General features: G+C 41.2%; 1 protein-coding gene and 1 long non-coding RNA gene across 3 annotated transcripts in view; one reads left to right on the top strand and one right to left on the bottom strand.

Annotated features, from left to right (window-relative positions):
- Positions 1 to 337: 337 nt before the first annotated feature.
- On the bottom strand, positions 338 to 12703 carry LOC120539314. Its single transcript, XR_005635586.1, has 3 exons — positions 11879 to 12703; positions 6528 to 6672; positions 338 to 756 (listed from the first exon to the last, which is right to left on the bottom strand). It is a non-coding gene; the product is annotated as an uncharacterized LOC120539314 (long non-coding RNA).
- A 184-nt stretch (positions 12704 to 12887) lies between these two features.
- creb3l2 (cAMP responsive element binding protein 3-like 2) overlaps positions 12888 to 21484 on the top strand; it is an 83046-nt gene continuing 74449 nt past the window's right edge. For both annotated transcript variants that reach the window (XM_039769252.1, XM_039769253.1), the window contains exon 1: positions 12888 to 13245. In XM_039769252.1, coding sequence (XP_039625186.1) covers positions 13147 to 13245 — 99 coding nt within the window. In that variant the 5' untranslated portion in view covers positions 12888 to 13146. The remainder of the gene's footprint in view (positions 13246 to 21484) is intronic.

A 21484-nucleotide genomic window follows, 5' to 3' on the forward strand; every position in this document is an offset into this window, starting at 1 on the left:
GTGTAATTCTGGGAGGAGACGGGGCGGGACAGCAGGAGCGTGCACGTACGTTACTTTTCATGCTGACTGGGATTTATATAGAAGAAGAACGTGGAACTTGGTGTTTGCACAGATTTATGCATCTGGATTTTTTTGTGCGTAAGCACATTTTCGTTTTGTTCGTACGCCATGTTAGAGTGTGAATTCTACGCACGCCGTTAAGCATGAGGCCCCAGTAGATGAAAAGGCAAAAGCATAGTCTTTAAACTCGCAGAAGTCTAAGCCAGGAAAGCATAATATAATGTGTGGAGATTAGCCTGACTACAGACAGACACAGAACACACAGAAATCCCAGAAACACACACGTTTAATTTTCTCCTTTGTTTTTATAGCATCACACAATGCACAAATCTCTAACATTGCTCACAGTCCTTTCCTTCTCTTCTTCTACTCTTCTCTGCCGCCTGCACTCCTCTCCCACAAGCTCCGTCCTCCATCTCCCGACTCCAGCTCCCCGAATGCAGTAAGGCGGCCCCCTTTTATAATGCACACGGATATGCTCCCCGATGACCTTCCTGCAGCACTTCTTAGTGTGGCAGAAGTGCTTGCAGTCCATGGCAGTCCATGGCTCCTGAACCATCCAGGTACCCCCTGAAGGTAGTCCCGATGCAGACCAGGGTGGCAGTCCTCTCGTATGCCAGAGGAGATATTGTTCCTCTCCCAGTCCTTCCATCCTTCAGACGTTCCGCCACAAATGAAACACCAAAGGCCAAAGCACTAATCAAAAACAGAAAACGAAAAACAACATGTAAGATTCTATCTATTAAGATTATAAGTAGATTTTTTTCATCATAATCCAAAATTGTGTACATCAGGAGTAGCCATTTTAAATACAGTGGCAGCAAAGGGAATGTACTGTATGGGTGACAACAACATGGCCACTGGCCACCAAAATTGTGGCACAAAACAAAACAGCAGTACAAAAATAAACATGAATAGTAAAAAATCATTTTAACTAGAAAATGAACAAAGAAGTGCAAAAAGAAATAAACATAATACAAAACCACAGAATTGTTACACTTGCATTGTTTATTTGGAAAAGTGCTATTTAAAAACATGAATGTTATATAAAATACTAGGGGGCTCGCTTTGCTTGCCAATCCCCCCCGTCTCTGCCGCTTGGCTTGTGAAGAAGGGGGCTGAAAGCACCACAAGGAGACTCAGTCTTTCCTCCGAAACTCCTCTTAAATGATGATACAATGGGAAACAAATATAGTTGTTTTTTTTTTACCTCCTGTTTGCTCAATGAGCTGTTGGCTTGCTGCTGCTGCCCTTTCGCATAATCTGCATCTCGCGCTGCGCATTTTTGTCATATCATTAATGTCCATACATCCAATCTCTTTTCGCTTTTACCTTTTCATCAATATTGCTTTGAATTTTGATTCCGTGTTTGGAATTTCATTGTGCCAAAGCAATGTATAACTGCCCATGAGTGAATATCATTTCTTTTTCTCAAGAAATATGTCTGGCAATAGCATTCACACAAATGAGAACTGATTTCTTTCATGGAATTTCACTTTCAGTGCTCCGGTTTCCACCCACAGTCCGGGTTAGGTGCATTGGCGATCCTAAATTGTCCCTAGTGTATGTTTAGTATGTGTGTGTGTGTGTGTGCCCTGCGGTGGGCTGGCACCCTGCCCGGGATTTGTTCCTGCTTTGCGACCTGTGCTGGCTGGGATTGGCTCCAGCAGACCCCCGTGACCTTGTGTTAGGATATAGTGGGTTGGATAATGGATGGATGGATGGATTTCATTTTCACCAAATAGCAAATCTTTTAATTTTCGCTGATACGCCTCTTCATAGGAAACAAACAATCTTTTTTTTTTCCTGATGGCAACACGACGGTCTACAGTTTATATCCGAACAATATATTTGATTTCTTTTCGCTGTTCCATTATTTCACTAAGTAATAATTTCCGTTTGTTTGTGCTAATGTGATCTTTACTATCCTTTTTTGAGACTTTTACCTGCTCTGCATGTGTGCCGCGCCAACGTTTTTGAATTCTTTATGTCGTTCTACTTTGTCATCTATTCTTTGTTTTATTTCCGGTCCTGGATGTGGTTAAATCTCTTGGCACAAAGTCTCATCTTGCGGCACATGAAAGTGTCTTTGTGAGAAAATCACATCTCGTCTCCTTCCAGCCTTCCAAGATTTTTTTTTTATAATAGAGAGATGTGTACTGTGCAAAAATAATTTACGTGAAAACTAGTACAAAAATACAATTTTGATCACTTTTTGCATGTGCATTTGTGTGTGTGATAGCCCCGTGTGCGTTTTACAAGAGTTGTTTTGGCCACGGCACATTGGAGGGATTATTTCTGGAACTATCCATAAAGGGGCAGAGTGGTATGGTCTTTCTATCCCGCAATGTTGCCAATAAAACACTCAGTAAGGCCAACAGGTAGGGAATGAGTGTCAGGTACATGCATGTCAATGCCTTACAATGGGCAGGGCCCCCCAGTGCGGACGTACTCCTGATTCCTGCCCCCAACTTGGAATCAGTGAGCTTAGCAAATGGATTGATTTATTTTCAACTTTTATATATACATAAAAAACATTACACTTCACAAATACAATTATTTTACTAAACCCTTAATTCAAGCAATCCACCGCATGGTATATGAAGATTCCTTTTTTAATATGCGGACCATCTGTCATCTTTATTAGACTATAGCTTTTATAATTTTGGAACATTCCTTCAAATTTTTCTCTTTTTTCTCCCTCATTATTTTACGTGAGGGCCACAGTGTTGCTTCAGCCGAATGTGTTGACCATATGCAGTAGATGAGTCCATGAAAGCAAACTGACCAAATAAAGTAAGTGGCAGAGATTACTGTTGGGATGCTCAACAGATCTACAGTCAGATACAGGCACAGGTCAATGTTGTTAGTAATCAAATTCAAAAAGCAAAACAAAACTACACGTTACTGGACTTTGTTGAGTTTCTCAAATTGTTTTCTTTTATTTAAGCATAACAAGTGTTGTGTTTTTGCCTTAGTTTGCATGCTGTTTATGTATCTGTGTCACTTTTCTCAGAGCACTTTGGTGATTATGGGTGTGTGTGAATGTGCCTGAGGTCACCGGGCTCTGTCGAGGTTTACTTCATGCCTTGTGCCCTAACTCTGTAAGCTGCAGTCTTATATCTGAGTAAGTGGCATTCTGAAATGAAATAAGCAAATAAGATGAGATATTTTATTAAAGGATATTTTACTAGGAGTGCATAATTTATGGCAAAGAAGACTAATTTGAGTAGACATGGGTGCTTATCACTGAGACCTTTCCCGACTATGCTGATGTAAAGAGTACAGTTGCTTATGAATTTCAATAACAGGGACAGAAAATTGCCATAAATACACATGTGAAGAAAACATTAATTACAGTCATATGAAAAAGTTTGGGAACCCCTCTTAATTCTTTGGATTTTTGTTTATCATTGGCTGAGCTTTCAAAGTAGCAAATTCCTTTTAATATACAGTATGACATGCCTTATGGAAGCAGTAGTATTTCAGCAGTGACATTAGGTTTATTGGATTAACAGACAATTTGCAATATGCATCATAACAAAATTAGACAGGTAAATACATTTGGGCAGAGACATTACATAAATACTTAGTTGAGCCTCCTTTTGCTCCTTTGAGCCTCTAGACGCCTTCTATAGCCTTTGACTGCCTGGATTCTGGATGGAGGTATTTATGACCATTCTTCCATACAAAATCTGTCCAGTTCAGTTAAATTTGATGGCTGCCAAGCATGGACAGCCTGCTTCAAATCATCCCATAGATTTTCAATGATATTCAAGTAGGGGACTGTGACATCCATTCCAGAACATTGTACTTCTCCCTCTGCATGAATGCATTTGTAGACTTTGAACTGTGCTTTTGGTCATTCTCTTGTTGGAATATCCAACACCTGCGTAACTTCAACTTTGTGACTAATGCTTGAACATTATCCTGAAGAATTTGTTGATATTGGGTTGAATTCATCCGACCCTCGACTTTAACAAGGGCCCCAGTCCCTGAACTAGCCACACAGCCACACAGCATGATGGAACCTCCACCAAATTTGACAGTAGGTAGCAGGTGTTTTTCTTGGAAAGCAGTGTTCTTCTTCCGTCATGCAAAGCGCTTTTTGTTATGACCAAATAATTCATTTATCTCATCAGTCCAGAGCACTTTGTTCCAAAATGAATCTGGCTTATCTAAATAACCATTTGCATACAATAAGCAACTCTGTTTGAGGTGTGAGTGCAGAAAGGGCTTCTTTCTCATCACATTGCCATACAGATGTTCTTTGCGCAAATTGCGCTGAATTGTAAAACGATGTACAGATACACCATCTGCAGCAAGATGTTCTTGCAGGTCTTTGGTGGTGATCTGTAGGTTGTCTGTAACCATTCTCACAAACTTGCGCATATGCCGCACCTGTATTTTTCTTGGCCTGCCAGACTTGGGTTTAACAGCAACTTTGCCTGTGGCCTTCCATATACTGATTACATTCCTTACAGTTGAAACTGACAGTTTAAGCCTCTGAGATAACTTTTTGTAGCCTTCCCCTAAACCATGATACTGAACAATCTTTGTTTTCAGATCTTTTGAGAGTTGCTTTGAGGATCTCATGCTGTCACTCTTCAGAGGGGAGTCAAAGGGAAGCACAACTTGCAACTGACCACCTTAAATACCTTTTCTCATGATTGGACACACCTGTCTATGAAGTTCAAGGCTTAACAAGCTAATCCAACCAATTTGGTGTTGTAAGTAATCACTATTGAGCAGTTACATGAATTCAAATCAGCAAAATTACAAGAGGACCCACATTTTTGCTCAGCCAGTTTTTCACATTTGATTTAATTTCATACAACTAAATACTGCTTCACTAAAAATCTTTGTTCGGAAAACACCCCAGTACTCAGATGTTCCTAGGAAATGAAAGACATACCACTGTTATCTTTTGTGTTGAAAGTAAATTATTATGCAGGCTGAGAGGGGTTCCCAAACTTTTTCATATGACTGTATATTACTTGGGTTCATTTTTATTTAATTAATTGTATAGTAAATAAGACACTAAAAATTAAACATTGGGAAAAGCAAACAAAAAAAAAACATTTACATGAAAAACAGCAGTGGAGATGTATAATCTAAAAATGCTGAAGAATACAGCTATCAGTGCTGATTGAGGCTCAAATCTAATTCTGGAAAATGAATCATTACAAATGTATAGGATGGTGTGCTAGCACAATGATAAGTGGTGCTGCCTCCCAGCTCCAGAGTTGAGGGTCCAGTCACCGTCTGTGTGGAGTATTGTATGTTCTCACAGTGTTGTTGTGAATGTTGTCAGGTTTCCTCCAACATCCAAGATCGAGTAAGGATGTGTGAACTGCCACAGACTAGTGTCCTAACCAGGATTTGTTCAAAGAACAACTTTGGATGAATAATTCTGCATTTTACTGCTACTAAATTTATTTTCAAATTGTTATTCATACAAATAAAATTATTTCTAATTTGTTTTTATTTCCTCTCACAGTCCAGAGAAATTAACTTTCTTTATTTCTCACACTGTAGCCCCAACAATTACTGGAGGGAAATTCTGGTGCTGTTGTTTAAATAAATTTAATTAATAATAATAATTAATTTTATTTATAATGCGCCTTTCCCATTTGAATGAATGGAAAGGGAATAAGCAGAAACTCTGGTGTCTGAGGATGAATATATTGTAATGCTATTTAGTATATATGTTACCATCTATGTGTGAGAGGCATTGTGTACAAAGCCTAGCAAATCTATAGAATGCCAAAAATGGGATGTCACAGTATGAAATGATTCAACTTTCAAACATTTCCTAGGCATTCTTTGCAATGCCAAAAAGCAAATACTATTTGTCATTGTGTATAATGCCTAAGTATTATAGACAATGCTTAGTGGAAGAATATAGAATATTAAAGTAGCACAGACATTTTATGCTTTGCCTAAAAAGTCACAGATTCTATAGATTTCCTAGGCATTCTATACAATACCTGCTTTTCTCATATTACCGGTAACATATACATTATGCCTCATTACTACTCTAAAAACTAACATAAATAAAAAGAATTGTGGTAATGTTCCTGTCAGTTTTTGACACAGCCTTTCAGCTCTCAGGTGTTGGACTATTAGCCACATTTTGCCTGTTCAGACCCTCAGCACTTATCCACTGATTGACCTTGTGCAAGTCATTAAAAACGCCAGGGCTACTCCAGGTAAAAACAGGGAAAAGAACAATATGTGCTTGACAGAAAGCATCAGCTAAATAAATAACATAATAACCCTGTCTAGACACATCATTATTGCTAAACAGAGAATTAACTTTGTGCATTAAGGAATAAGAGAAATTATGTTTAAACATAAACCCTTAATTGTCTTGCATCATTTGCATTAAAAGAAATAATCAGAAATTGGATATCACTAGAAAAGATGTGAGGAAAAAAGAAAATAACTTCAAGTTTTAAACTCACCCTTGATACTGTATATAGTTTATGACAATGTCAGCTGATTGATCTTGAATGGAATTATGATTCTTGTACTTCTCATCCCCTCAGAATGAATTCCTGGCTACCATACATTTGTATGAGTGCCTGTATTGTGTGAGGTTAACATATCCTGAGGAAAACATGGAAAAAGAATTTAAAATATGTCTCTCTATTATATAAAAAATTTCTGGGACGAGACAAGACTTTTTTCAAGAGATTTTTTCAAATCCTGTGAGACAAGACTTTGGCCATTAGATTTTTAAAAGTCACGCCCTCCTCTCGGCTATAGAAAACCACGCACATGGTACTCTCACCTCTCATTCATGTGAATGCTTTTGTCAGACACAGTTCCTGCTCTCTCAGCTCTTATAAATGTTAACATTTTTCTAACTTTAAGTTCCCAATTAAAGAAGACATATTACATCCAAATCTAATTGAAGAATTTCATCACGAAGGGTTATCAACAGGAAAAATGACTTCACGGACAATCCTAGCACTGACAAACAATGAAGTCAAACAAATTAACACCAAAAATGTTGATCGGTTACACGGCAAATTGGTTAAATGTGTATCAATAGACTATGCTGAAACAGTTGGTGGTAATCATGCGGAAGATGAAAACAACTTACAATATCCCAAAGAATATCTACAACCGTTAACACTGTCTGGTCTTCCACCACATGAATTACTGTAGAAAGAAGGAAGTATACAGGAAAGGTTATGTAGTAAATCATCTGCGGATAACATTAGACACCAAAGGAGATCTTGATATGCCATTCATATTAAAACGTTAACAGTTTCCCGTTAGAATAGCTTTTGCAAAGACAACTAACAAATCTCAGAGCCAAATAGTCAAAAAAGTCATTTTATTTAAGAGAGAAAAAACGAAATTCAATCACAGGCAGTTATATGTTGCGTTGTCACGATGAAAGTCCAAACACAGAATCAAAATTCAATGTACTTTTGATGAAATTTTAATTCAAAAAATATTTTTTTACTGAAGTTTTACAGTAAAAGTGTAAGTTTAAAAATTATTTCTGTGTTAATTTCAAAGCCAAACAGAACAAAATTGTATTAAGCAACGAATAACTCTAATGCAACCATCCATCCATCCTCTTCCGCTTATCCAAGATCGGGTCGTGGGGGCAGCAGCTTGAGCAGAGAGGCCCAGACTTCCCTCTCCCTGGCCACTTCTTCCAGCTCTTCCAGGGGAATTCCGAGGTGTTCCCAGGCCAGCCAAGAGACATAGTCCCTCCAGTGTGTCCTGGGTCTTCCCCAGGGCCTCCTCCTGGTTAGATGTACCCAGAACACCTCACCAGGGAGGTGTCCAGGCACATCCTGATCAGATGCCCGAGTCACCTCATCTGCCTCCTCCTGATGCGGAGGAGCAGTGGCTCTATTCTTAGCTCCTCCCGGATGACCGAGCTTCTCACCCTATCTTTAACAGAAAGCCCAGACACCCTGCGGAGGAAACTCATTTCAGCCGCTTGTATTCACGATCTCGTTCTTTCGGTCACTATCCATAGCTCATGACCATAGGTGAGGGTAGGAGCGTAGATTGACTGGTAAGCTGATAGCTTTGCCTTTCGGATCAGCTCCTTTTTCCCCACGATAGACTGATGCAGAGCCTGCATCACTGCGGACGCCACACTGATCCATCTGTCGATCTCCCGCTCTATTCTTCCCTCACTCGTGAACAAGACCCCAAGATACTTGAACTCCTCCACTTGGGGCAGGATCTCTCTCCCAATCCTGAGAGAGAACTCCACCCTTTCTCGGCTGAGAACCATGGTCTCGGATTTGGAGGTGCTGATTCCCATCCCAGCCATTTCACACTCGGCTGCAAAACCGATCCAGAGAGAGCTGAAGATCACGGCCTGATGAAGCAAACAAGGCAACATCATCTGCAAAAAGCAGTGACCCAATCCTGAGCCCACCAAACTGGACTCCCTGAACGCCCTGGCTGCTCCTAGAAATTCTGTCCATAAAGATTATGAACAGAATCGATGACAAAGGACAGTCCTGGCGGAGTCCAACTCTCACTGGAAACGGGTTCGACTTACTGCCGGCAATGCGGACCAAGCTCTGACACCGGTTTTACAGGGACCGAACAGCCCTTATCAGGGGGTCTGGTACCCCATACTCCCAGAGCACCCCCACAGGATTCCCTGAGGGACACGGTTGAAAGCCTTTTCCAAGTCCACAAAACACATGTAGACTGGTTGGGCAAACTCCCATGCACCTTCCAGGACTCGCTAAGAGTGTGGAGCTGGTCCACTGTTCCGCGACCAGGACGAAAACCACACTGTTCCTCCTGAATCCGAGGTTCGACTATCTGATGGACCCTCCTCTCCAGGACCCCTGAATAGACTTTTCCAGGGAGGCTGAGGAGTGTGATCCCTCTGTAGTTGGAACACACCCTCCAGTGCCCCTTCTTAAAGAGGGGGACCACCACCCCGGTCTGCCAATCCAGAGGCACTGTCCCCGATGTCCATGAAATGTTGCAGAGGCGTGTCAACCAAGACAGTCCTACAACATCCAGAGCCTTGAAGAACTCCGGGCGTATCTCATCCAACCCCGGTGCCCTGCCACCAGGGAGTTTTTTGACCACCTCGATGACCTCAGTCCCAGAGAAGGGAGAGCCCACCTCCGAGTCCTCAGGCTGCCTCAACAATAAAGGCACAGAACATGGCCCATTCGGACTCAATGTCCCCCACCTCCCTTGGGACATGGTTGACGTTCTGCGGGAAGTGGGAGTTGAAGCTATTTCTGACAGGGGACTCTGCCAGAAGTTCCCAGCAGACCCTCACAATACGTTTGGGTCTACCAGGCCTGACCGGCATCAACCCCCCCCCCAACCACCATCAAAGCCAACTCAACACCAGGTGGTGATCAGTTGATCGCTCCACCTGTTTCTTCACCCGAGTTCCCAGGGCATGTGGCCGCAGGTTCGATGACATAACCACGAAGTTGATCATCAAACTGAGGCCTAGGGTGTCCTGGTGCCAGGTGCACATATGGACACCCCTATGCCTGAGCATGGTGTTCGTTATGGACAATCTATGGCAAGCACAGAAGTCCAATAACAAAACACCACTCAGGTTCAGATCAGGGGGGCCATTCCTCCCAATCACGCCCTTCCAGGTCTCACTGTCATTGCCCACGTGAGCACTGAAGTCTCCCAGCAGAACAAGGGAGTCCCCAGCAGCTGCACCCTCTAGCACCCCCTCCAGGGACTCCAAAAAGGGTGGGTACTGCAGACTGCTGTTCGGCGCATTCACACAAACAGCAGTTAGGACCCGTCCTCCCACCCGAAGGCATAGGGAGGCTACCCTCTTGTCTACCGAGGTGAACCCCAATGAAAAGGCTCAAAGTCAGGGGGCAATAAGTATGCCCACACCCACTCGGCGCCTCTCACCAGAGGAAACTCCAGAGTGGTAGAGAGTCCCGCCCCTCTCAAGGAGAATGCTTCCAGAGTCCACGCTGTGCATTTAGGTGAGCCTGACTATATCTAGCCGGAACCTCTCAACCTCACGCACTAGCTCAGGCTCCTTCACCTTCAGAGAGGAGACATTCCACATCCCAAGAGCCAGCTTCTGTAGCCAAGGATCAGACCGGAAAGGTCTCCGCCTTCGGCCACCACCTGGCTCACACTGAGCCAAACCTCCTTGGTCCCTCCTACAGGTTGTGAGCCCATGGGAAGGGGGACCACCATTGCCTCTTTGGGCTGTGCCCAGCTGAGCCCCATGGGCGCAGGCCCGGCCACCAGGTGCTCGCCATCAAGCTTAAACTCCAGGCCTGGCTCCAGAGGGGGGTCCTGGTGACCTGCATCCGGGTGAGGGAAAACGCCATCCAATGTTTGTAGGCATCATAGGAGGTTTTCTGAACCACTCTTTGTCACGTCCCTCACCTAGGACCAGTTTGCCTTGGGTGACCCTACCAGGGGCATAAAGCCCCCGACAATAGAGCTCCTGGGATCATTGGGACATGCAAACCCCTCCACCACGATAAGGAGGCGGTGCAACATGAAACATAATTTTCTTTCAAATTATTACATTTTACTATTTTTTAATATGGTTAATTACACACTGTAATGTAAAATAGTTAGTTCTATTATGCATATGTAACAATTTCCATGAAGATAAAAATCTGTTTAAATTGTACATCCACATCCCCATACGCGAGTGGCAGAACTGCAAACAGGTTAGTGTGTAGTACAGGCCTGGGTGCTGGCAAGCAAAGCAAGCAGGAGGCAAAGTATTAAAAAAAATAAATACATTTTAAAACTATGTTAAAAGGGTTACAATTACATTTTACATTTATTTGCTTGGCAGATGCTTTTATTCAAAGTGACTTACAACAGAGGTAAACATAAGTAACAACAGTAACATTAGGCTAGGGCCAGTTAGTTCAGCAGGTGTAATAGGACAGGTAACAAAAGTTGATTGCCACAAGTGAAAATATGTAATAACTAATAATTTACAGTCATAGATTATAAACAATAAAGCAATTAAACTTAACCAACAAATGAACCAACATTATAAAAGATCACAGAGTACAGGCAGTTTTTTTCTTCCTGTTTAGAGCTAAGTTACATAGATGGGTGGGTAATGAAAGCTGGAAAGTTTTGTATTGCTTATTTTAATTTATATTATAGATCACCATTGTTACAAAAACAACTACACTAATTGTTTGTCTCCTTAAAGTTATTATTATCATAACTTAACATTTCTATTTCTGCGTTTGCAAAAATCATTATCGCCATTATGAAATCATAATGAATATTCCATTCATAAGTTTTCTAGGATGCTATTCCCAAAAAAGGTTTTGGTTAAATATTTCATACTATTTGTTTTAGTTCTATATTTAAAATCATATACATTTTTAGAAAAAAAATCAGCTGCTTAGCGTTCTACTTCAACTCAAAGTATTTTTATTTATCACTCTTCTCAGTGACACTGTATAGATTTAAAAGTATAGGTATGATATAATAATAGGTATATCTCCTGGGTGGCCTGGGAAAACCTTGGGGTCCCCCCAGAGGAGCTGGAGGAGGTGGCCAGGGAGGGAGGTCTGGGCTTTCCTGCTTAGGCTGCTGCCCCCGCGACCCTATCTCAGATAAGCAGTGGACAATGGATGGTATGCCCATGAATGCAAAATAAGAAGAGCTATCTACCCAATAGGTATATGCACTCATAAACCTATAAGGAGACAATAAAATAGTAAATACTCTGAACAGTGAAAAGGAAAAGTGCACTAGGATAAAACAAAGCAATAAGGTACAGTATTACACACAAGGTGAATGTATACAGTTTTGATAAAATAAATACTCTTACTGGTTTTGCTGTTCACCCTCCTTTTCCCCAGTGTAAAATGCTGGACTTGGCTACATTAATGTAAATCTTCAACTATGTCAAATGAGAAAACCAAAGAGAAAATTCCATTTTTATTAGTTTGAAAATGTCTCCTTCTATTAGCCATTTTGAAGCGCTACACTCATTCTTGTTTCATCGCTTAGTGGGTTTCAGAATGTCATGTTATTTGTAAAGATCAGCTTTACATTCAATGCTAAAGCAAGCCTGGAGTAAGGGTTGATCTTAATTAAGTAGTAATACCATTGTAATACCTAGGGTCGACAACAGGGGGCAGCGTGACCCCATGAAAACTTCCACCGTGACGTTAATTTCAACTTTAAACGAAAAGTGTTAAGGCTATAGTTAATCTACAGTAACGTCACTGGCTTAAAGTACGTTTGCTGTATACAAGCAGAAATGACCTGTGGACATTACAAGCTCTGACGCTCGTACAATTGCTGCTCAAGTTCCGTCACATCTTAGCTTTATTGCAACTTATTATAAAGTCCTAACACTAACACCGGCAAGTGTTGACTACATATTAATGATGAAGTGAAAAGGAGACCAATTTACTACAGAACGACCTTAAAAGCGACAGACTTGTCTATTACGTTAGCACTCCGAGTTTTGTACGGGTATCCTTCGTGATCCGTTTTTCCGGTAGTCTTGTCTCTATTTGATTGGTCGGCCGATGCGTCGTCGTTTTTTGTCGTTTGGGCCATCAAGTTGTCCGTCGACAGGAGGCGTTTCTAGTGTGTGTTTCAAACTCACTTAGTATGACAGAGCCCTAGAAGTAGTGTTATTCGTCCCCTGGAATGTAACGGCCCAGCTTCGACAAAATTCTAGCTAAAATGAAAGTCTAATTGTTTTCATTTACGATACAACGAGTATCCACGACCTTTTAGGATTTTTAGAGGGCGGGGTCATTGAGGCCTTCTCTCGGAGTTGATTGGTGCTGATTGCGAGGGGGCGTAAATTCACGCTATGACTCCGCCCTGAAGACATTCCAAATCAGAACGCTATTATGAGAGCTGGTCGATCAGTACAGTGAAACTTTTAAGTGATTTACTTTGCAAGTTGTGCTGTAGAACCTGTAATCACAGTGTCAGCGCTGTAATTGCGATCTGCAACTGTTGGAAAACAGCCCGTAAAAAAGCCTTTCGTCAAGTACAATACGAAGCAGTGGGACGCTTAATTCGGTTGCTTTGACGTCGTTGTAAATTAGAAGAAGCATCAACAAAAAATCTGTGATGGAAATATTAGACAGTGGAGAGCCGCTCTTGCACTGGGATCGGAACCTATGCGAGATGTCGGATGGGGAGGATCAGGAAAACACCCTGTATGCCACGGTAAGGCTGCTAGATTCGCGTTACCGTTTGTGCGATGCCCAGTGGAGTATTTGGGTAGGAAATCGGGGCGCTCCCTGGGGAATCGGGCGAGAATAGCTTAACCCAGAGTGGAAGGTAACGCTTGTTGACGCGTGTTTTCTGTTTTCCCTTAAGATCTATTTTTTAAGAACTGACATGTCAGGGACCGGACGCTTTTTGCCAGCAATGCTGTACTGCTTTATGTTTACCTTTTCCCTTGCGTTGGCAAAACACCTACTCATTCACCAAGGCTAGCAAGCCAGCAGCGTAGATGGCATTTAAACAGTGTGTAGTGTACACCGCCAGCCCCTCCTCCTTTCTTCTTCTTGTACATTTAACAGATTGGCATGGATGCGTGTGAGTTTTAAGTATTTGGATTACTGAGGGTTTTTTTTAAGACAGTCCAATTTTAAATAATGAAGTTAAAGTCCATGCTTTTTTTATTGATGTTCGGAAGAATTACTAAAATATGTTTACTACGTGTATTTTGTTTATAATTAACATATTCCAGCAGCAGAATTCGGTTTGGTTCCAAGGTGTCATTTTTTATTTAATAATTTTAGATAAATGAAACACTTGCTTGTGTTGAACATACATTATTGTATTTTGGAAATGCAAAACGACAAGTCAGTATCTATGTAGGAGTGATTAAAACAAACAAAAAAAAAAAACTAATAAAAGGCCGAATTATCTTTATAAACTTAGGTTGGGTTTCCATTTGAAAATGCCGTTGTGTGGAATATTTGTAGTTAGTTTTGGCCTCTGTATTAAGAACCTAGCAGTCCCAGAGAAAGACTGGATGAGAGGGTTTAGGCTGGAAATACGTAAGGAGTTCACATAACTGCATGCAGGCACAAAGGTGGGCTTGTTTGCTTTAAGAACATAATAAGAAATTTGGCAAATGAAAGGAGAGCATTCAATCTATTAGACTTATTTTTTAAATTAATAGATAAGCTGTCCCAGTATGTCATCCAGACCCTTCTAATAGGTAGTCAAGGTTTCTGCTTTAATTACATGTTTCAGTAGTTTATTCCAGATTCCCACAACTCTTTGCATTAAGATGAGGAATTGTTCTGTTCTGTGTATTGTATTGTATTGACCCCCTACTTTTGACACCCACTGCACGCCCAACCTACCTGGAAAGGGGCCTCTCTTTGAACTGCCTTTCCCAAGGTTTCTTCCATTTTTCCCTACAAGGTTTTTATTGGGAGTTTTTCCTTGTCTTCTCAGAGAGTCAAGGCTGGGGGGCTGTCAAAAGGCAGGGCCTGTTAAAGCCCATTGCGGCACTTCCTGTGTGATTTTGGGCTGTACAAAAATAAACTGTATTGTATTGTATTGTATTGTATAAGATGTGATTCCTGGCTTCTGTCCTAAATGCACTTCCCTGTAACTTCCACTGGTGTCCTCAAGTATGTGGTTTACCGTTAAGTTGAAAGAATTCAGCTGGATCTACTTTATCGATGCCTTTGAGGATTTTTGAAAACCTGGATTAGATCCCCAGGCACTCTCCTCTTCTCAACACTAAATAGATTTAATTCTCTGGATCACTCGGAGAACAATACGTCCTTAAGTCCTGGGATTCACTTGTTTGCTTCTCTGCACAGCTTCAAGTGCTGCTATGTCTTTATTCTGTTCATGATGTCCAACTCACAGTAAACATAGTAAGCTGTCTCTATATGCAAGATATATGGAATTGGCATCCATACATTTGTTAATTCACTGATCCGATTCAGGGAGCCGATCCCTATTCCAGCTGCATTTTTGGGCGAATAAGATGTACATTTTTGGGATGTGAACACAGAAACACCTTTGGAAATTTATTGTTACATTCAGCATTTATTTACAGAATCTATCGATGGATTTTTATTTTTCTTCTACTTCTGTTAAATTTAATTAACTTTTACAAGGTGGCACATTTTCATCATGAAAGTTTTTCAAAAAGCTTTACAAAATAATGACTGAACAGAGTTACAAAAGAAACTGTTAAAGGTAAGGTACAACAAGCCGGATATACTGTAGTTGATCAATTATTATACCCGTGCCATTTCAAGATATGCTGATCGCTAAAATGTCATTTTAAGCCATCTATCTTCCCTGTCTAAAACTGGGTTGACGTTTTCACCCCACAATTGTGCTTGATGACTTTCTTTACTGTCATTCAACCCACTTATTTCAGCTCAAGGACCCAACCCCTGCAGCATCCGGTGCAAGACAGCTGCCAGCCCCTATGAGATGCCAGTTTAAAATATTCACAGTAACAGCAAAGAATTGCTTAACTTAAAAAAAGAATGTACTTTATAACACAGGCTTCTGGAAAACTTCAGCCTACTCAAAAGGTGATGTGTTTCTCTTACTTACAATTCTTATGATTAAAAATAAACAGCGATAAAGTGTGTGGGCACAGTATACAGTATGTCATACACATGCTCAAACCCATTAAGAGGCCTGTGCGGGCCAGAGCCTACCCAATAATCCCATAGCTGTAAACCATAATGACGCAAAATTACACAATAAACATTGACTTGTACACATTAGGCCTTTCTGTGCTGCCTAACCAAGTTGACTTGCAGTGGTCCCATCATGCTTCAGCTTGCAAAGCATCTTTGATGAATTAAAAATAGAATAACACAAAGCAAGACATAAACTGCTAAAGTAACAACAGTTCACGTTTGGCCGGGAAACTGCTTTAGTTCTGTTCCTCCTAATAATAGGTTCCATGGTATAAGGAGATTATTTGAACACGGCTGCAAAGACTTTTGTATTCTTCGTTGCTGGCCCGCAGATGCCATCATAATAGTTGTTTAGAAATGTCCGTGGTGTTTCTGCTTACTAATTTGCCATCAAATAATTTTTGTTTTGCTTCGTCCTTTGCAGGCCTACAGTATAATTAAGAGACTCCTCCCTTCTGGAATGGCACTGGCAAGGCTCATCCATTTTAATACCATGTTGCTGTCAGTTTCCGTTAAACTTGGCTTTTCATTTCCTTTTAATTTTAGCTTTGAATGAGCCTTATATGGCTGAGAGGTCTATTGGGTGTGGTAACATCCCACCACTACCCCTCACCCCCTGGCTGATACTAAACAGTTTTGCATTTTCTTAAAATATTTTAAGAGCAGACCCTCATATGGGAGGTGAACGAGTTAAATGCAGTTGGGAAAATCATGTTAGCTTGTCATATTTCATTCATTTAAAAATGGTTGATTGATATACATATGCTTAAGTTGTATCTGTGTGTCTATGTATATATTTTAATATTACATAGTTTGGTTCCCACCTTGTGCCAGTTTGGAAAGGCACCAGCTCTATCTAACCCTCAAGTGGATTAGCAGGCGACAACAGGGATGGATGGCTGCATACATGTGTGTCTGTGTGTATACATATATGCAAATATATAGTGTCTTCAGAAAATAGTCAAACCCCTTCACGTTTTCACATTTTGTCATGTTGCAGCCTCATGCTAAAATCATTTAAATCAATTTTTACTCCATCATCAAGCAACACTCAATACCCCAGAACGGCAAAGTAAAAACAAGATTTTAGAATTTTTTGCACATTCTTTTAAAGAGTAAAGCTGAAATTTCACATTGACACAAGTATTCAGACTCTTTCCTCAGTATTTGGCTGAAGCCTCTATTGCAGCAACTACTGCCTGGTATCTTCTTGGGTATGACAAGACACGCTTCGCACTACTAAGATTCGGGGATTTTTGGCCATTGTTATCTACAGATCCTGTCAAGCTCTGTTAGGTTGGATGGGGGACTGTTAGTGGTCTTTCTAGAGATGTTCAATTTGAATACATGTTTGCCATTCAAGGGCATTCCCAGAGTTGAGCCTAAGGCCCTCCTGTGTTGTCTTTGCTTTGTGTTTAGGGTCATTGGCTTGCTGAAAAGCAAACTTTTGTCCCACTCTAAAGTCTAGAGTAGGTTTTCATCCATCCATCCATTTTCCAACCCGGTGAATCCGAACACGGGGCGAAAAGCAGGAACCAATCCCGTGCAGGACACACACACCACCCACACACCAAGCACACACCAAGGACAATTTAGAATTGCCAATCCACATAACCTGTATGTCTTTGGACTGTGGGCGGAAACAGGAGTACCCGGAGGAAACCCACGCAGACACAGGAAGAACATGCAAACTCCACGCAGTGAGGACCTGGGAAGCGAACCCGGGTCTCCTAACTGCGAGGCAGCAGCGCTACCACTGCACCACCCGAGTAGGTTTTCATTAACAATATTTTTGTATTTCACCTCATTCAGCTTTTGGTGGTGTGAGTTTTGCAAGAATGGAATGGAGAGAGCCCACTGGAAAAAGAAAATACCATTTTAGTTAGAAGGTTGATTGACCAATAGCAAGAGATGGTTTTCCTTAGTCTCTTCCTCGAGACTAAGATGGCAGTACGCTGAATCCAGCAGCCCATGGTCATGTCCAGCAGCTCCAAGTGAGGATGTGTATCTAAGTGGGGTCTGAGCCTGCTTCCTTAATTGTAGGGTAATGGACTGCTCGATCTATTGCTGATAGCAGTTTAGTAAAAAAATCGGCCTAACAAAGATCACCAATCCTTTCTACCCTATCTACCTAATTTCTCCAAATTAACATAAATCCCAGTTTTGAAAGTCCCAAAAGGCCTGCTGTCTGCCACACTACTTTTTAACGTATTTCTTTTGTCTGTGGTTCTCCATGTGAAGAACAACTTTCTAACTTTTCTGTGAAATTTATCCTTCACATGTTTCTAACTGTGAACCTGTGTTGTTGCTGAACTTATTCTAAAGTAATGGCCTGGATCTACTGTACTAATTTTAAACACCTCAGTCATCACATTTCTTAATCTCCAATTACTTAAACAGAAAAGGTTCAACTCCTTTAATCTTTCCTCATAACCCATACCATGCAGTCCTGGAATCAGCCTAGTTGCTCTTCTCTGGACGTTTTCTAGCTGCTGCTATGCCTTTTTTGAGCCTGGAAACCAAAACTGCATGCAGTACTCCAGATGAGGCCTCACCAAGTGCATTCTGCAACCTAAGCATAACATCCTTAGATGGGACGCCAGCCCATCACAGGGCGCTCATATTCTGACACCCACACTCCTCTTCCATTCATTAGTCAACTGCTTAATCCAATTTAGAGTCACAGGGCCTGGAGCCTATCCCAGTAACTTCAGGTACAAGTCGGGAACCAAACCAGAATGGGACAGAAGTCCTTCACAGGGCAGACTCTTTTCACTCAAACTAGGAAACCCATTCAGAGGGAACATCCAAACTCCACACACAGTGACAGGACTGTGAACTGTAAAGCTGTCAAGACAGAAGACCAAACAGCTGTAAAATGTTCGAACGTTCAATTGAAAAATAATAATTTTAGAAACCAAAGTCAAAATGTACACACATTCTACCTGCAAGAGTCCTTACTCGAACCAGCAGCAGCGAACACATAACACCCATCCTGCTCCGTCTTCACTGGCTCCCTGTGCCTTACAGAATCGAATATAAAATCCTACTAATAACCTACAAAGCCTTAAATAACCTCGGCCAAACTACATCAGTGACCTTCTCCATCACTATGTGCCTGCCCGCCCACTAAGGTCCTCTGATTCTGGCAATCTTGTTGTGTCCCACACTAATCTACACTCCATGGGTGACAGGGCCTTCAGCTGTATAGCGCCCAGACTCTGGAATGACCTACCGAAATTAATTAGATCAGCTGACTCCATGAATTCTTTTAAAGAACAACTCAAAACTCATCTGTTCAGAAAGGCTTTTAGCTCTACTTGACTTTATTACCCTTCTCTCAGTTTACCTCTCTGTCAAGATGCTCATGTAACCTGTATGTGTGTGTGCCAGACCATCAATTATGTTGTCTGTTAGGCTTTTCTCTGAATTTGTCTGTCTTGATCTTCTTTATTTGGTTTGTACTATGCTATAAACTGTATCCCCTGCCGTTCTTTCTTATATTCTGTAGATGCCTTGAGCATGGGAAAGGCGCTATATAAATAAAATGTATTATTATTATTACCTGTTTTTCTCAGAGATTCTTACATATTCAAAGATGTAAGGAGCTCTTAAGAAACCCGAAAGGTGGATTTGGTACATTTGGTTTGCCACAAAAGATGAAAGCCAAAGCTGACTCCGCTAGCTCATCGAGAACTATCAAAGGGCCTTTAAATCTCCTGGACTGATTGTTGTTCAAAGTGCAAAATGCCATTCCAGGCCATGACAAAGGAGCTGATGAGCATAATGCTGGGTCAAGTTGAGCTGCAGGCATGCGGGGCAAAGTTTGCTTGTCTCCGCTTCCTGCTGACAGTAAACACACCTGTGTACGCACGCAGAGAGACTGGAAGTCCATCAACCAGCTTTTCGAGAAAAGCCAACAAGCATCCCTTGCATGTTCTGCCTGCCTTTGTTTAGGGCTGATGGTTGTGTGTGTCATTCTAATGGCACATCAAATGTGCTAAGGACTTTGCTTTAAGGGGCTTTTCACACATGCTTTGTTTAAAGTGAAAATGTGAAGGAATTCACTTAATTAAAAAATTCAGCAACTTTCAATATAGACGGTTACCTTTTTCCTCTGCATTTCCCTTAAACTCTCTTTTCTTTTGCAATTGCGTTTTAGGAAAGAAACAAATCTGCACAGTCTTAAACATGGAGTAATGCAAATGGCGACTGCTATCATGTGTCATCAGTTTAGACTCAATCATAATGTGCTCAACAAGTCTCTGGAGGGACCTGTGAAGGCCTATCTAATGACACCCTGGGACCGCTGAAGCTTTCAACCCTCCACTTGGCTTTAACATCTTTTAATATGCCATTCTTATTTAAACTACAGATTGCTTCTTTGCATTCAACTCCTTGTCCCACTATAGCTCTTTACTTTCAGTGAAGGTTTTGTAGGTTGTTTTGCAGGTTGTTTTGTATTGACGCTAAAATTCTCCTTTGACTGTTATTGTTGCACTACATATTGTATGATTTCTGATTTTTATAAGCTCGTTTTGGTGAAGATACTACAAATTTGCTGATACAGATTTGAGATCTAGGAGACTGCGCTCAAATCTTAGGTTAGTCGGTGTCTCTTTGTCAGTTTGGGCTTTTCTTCAGGTACTTTGATTATCTTGCCACATCCCAAAGACATGCAGGTTAGGATTCTAAACTGTCTTGGTGTGAATGAGTGTGAATGAGTGTGAGTGGGGCCTGCAATGAATTGCCTTGTGCCGGATGCTGTCACAATAGGCTCAGGTCCCACGATAAATGCATTTGAAAGTTTAGACCATAGTATAGAGCGTAGTTTTGTTCAAGAGAACATGAAAAATTGCTCATGGATTATTTTCGCAAACAGTTTGTTGCATATTTTAATAACTGCATTAACATTTTAGACTGAGATAGAGGTGTAGCATTCATCACATTTGCCTTGCAGGTCCATGGATGACAGCAACAACATTTATTTATATAGCACGCTTTCATACAAATTATGAAGCTCAAAATGCTTGAAAAGATGAAGAAAGAAAAAATATAAAAATAAGATTTGGCAATACTAAGTAACAAAGAATAAAGTAAGGTCCAATGGCCAGGAAGACAGAAAAAAAAAAAAAAACTCTAGAGGGCTGGAGAAAAAAATCAAAATCTGCAGGGGTTCTGAGGGCAATCACTTCCCAGCCTAGTACACTGAGTAGATGGGGTCTGTGTGGTCTTTCTGATTCCACATTGGCTTTTCCAGTGAATATTCGAATATTGTAATTGAAATCTCTAAACTGGCCTAAAGTAAGTATGTACACCCAGTGATGGACAAGCATCCCCTCCTGATTTTGTTCCTTTCTTGTGAACATCCCTTCCAAGATAGGCTACAGCTTCTTGCAGCCTTGTACTTCATTAACCTGCTTCAGAAAATGAATGAATGAATTCGCCCACTGAGAGCAATTTTATTTCCTGTGTTAATCAAATATCCCATCCACTTCTGGTGAGTGCCCAGTGTTGCCAAGGTAGATTCCAGCCCTCCATATCCCTGAGATGAAAGGAACTGTTTCAGAAAATGAATACATGGATAAGCTGCAATGAAATTTTTGTCCCGCATATTCTATTGGTTCTTGCCTTGCATCTAATGCTCCTGGGGTTCAAAGAGTGGACGGAGAGATAATCCTATATACACAAAAGCATATCATGTATCAATTATGTATGTATGCATCTTGGTCATGTAGAAATCTGACATTAATATTTCTAACAAATGTGGC

This window comes from Polypterus senegalus, chromosome 11 (genome assembly GCF_016835505.1).
Source record: "Polypterus senegalus isolate Bchr_013 chromosome 11, ASM1683550v1, whole genome shotgun sequence".
In the NCBI taxonomy this organism is placed as follows: domain Eukaryota; kingdom Metazoa; phylum Chordata; class Cladistia; order Polypteriformes; family Polypteridae; genus Polypterus; species Polypterus senegalus.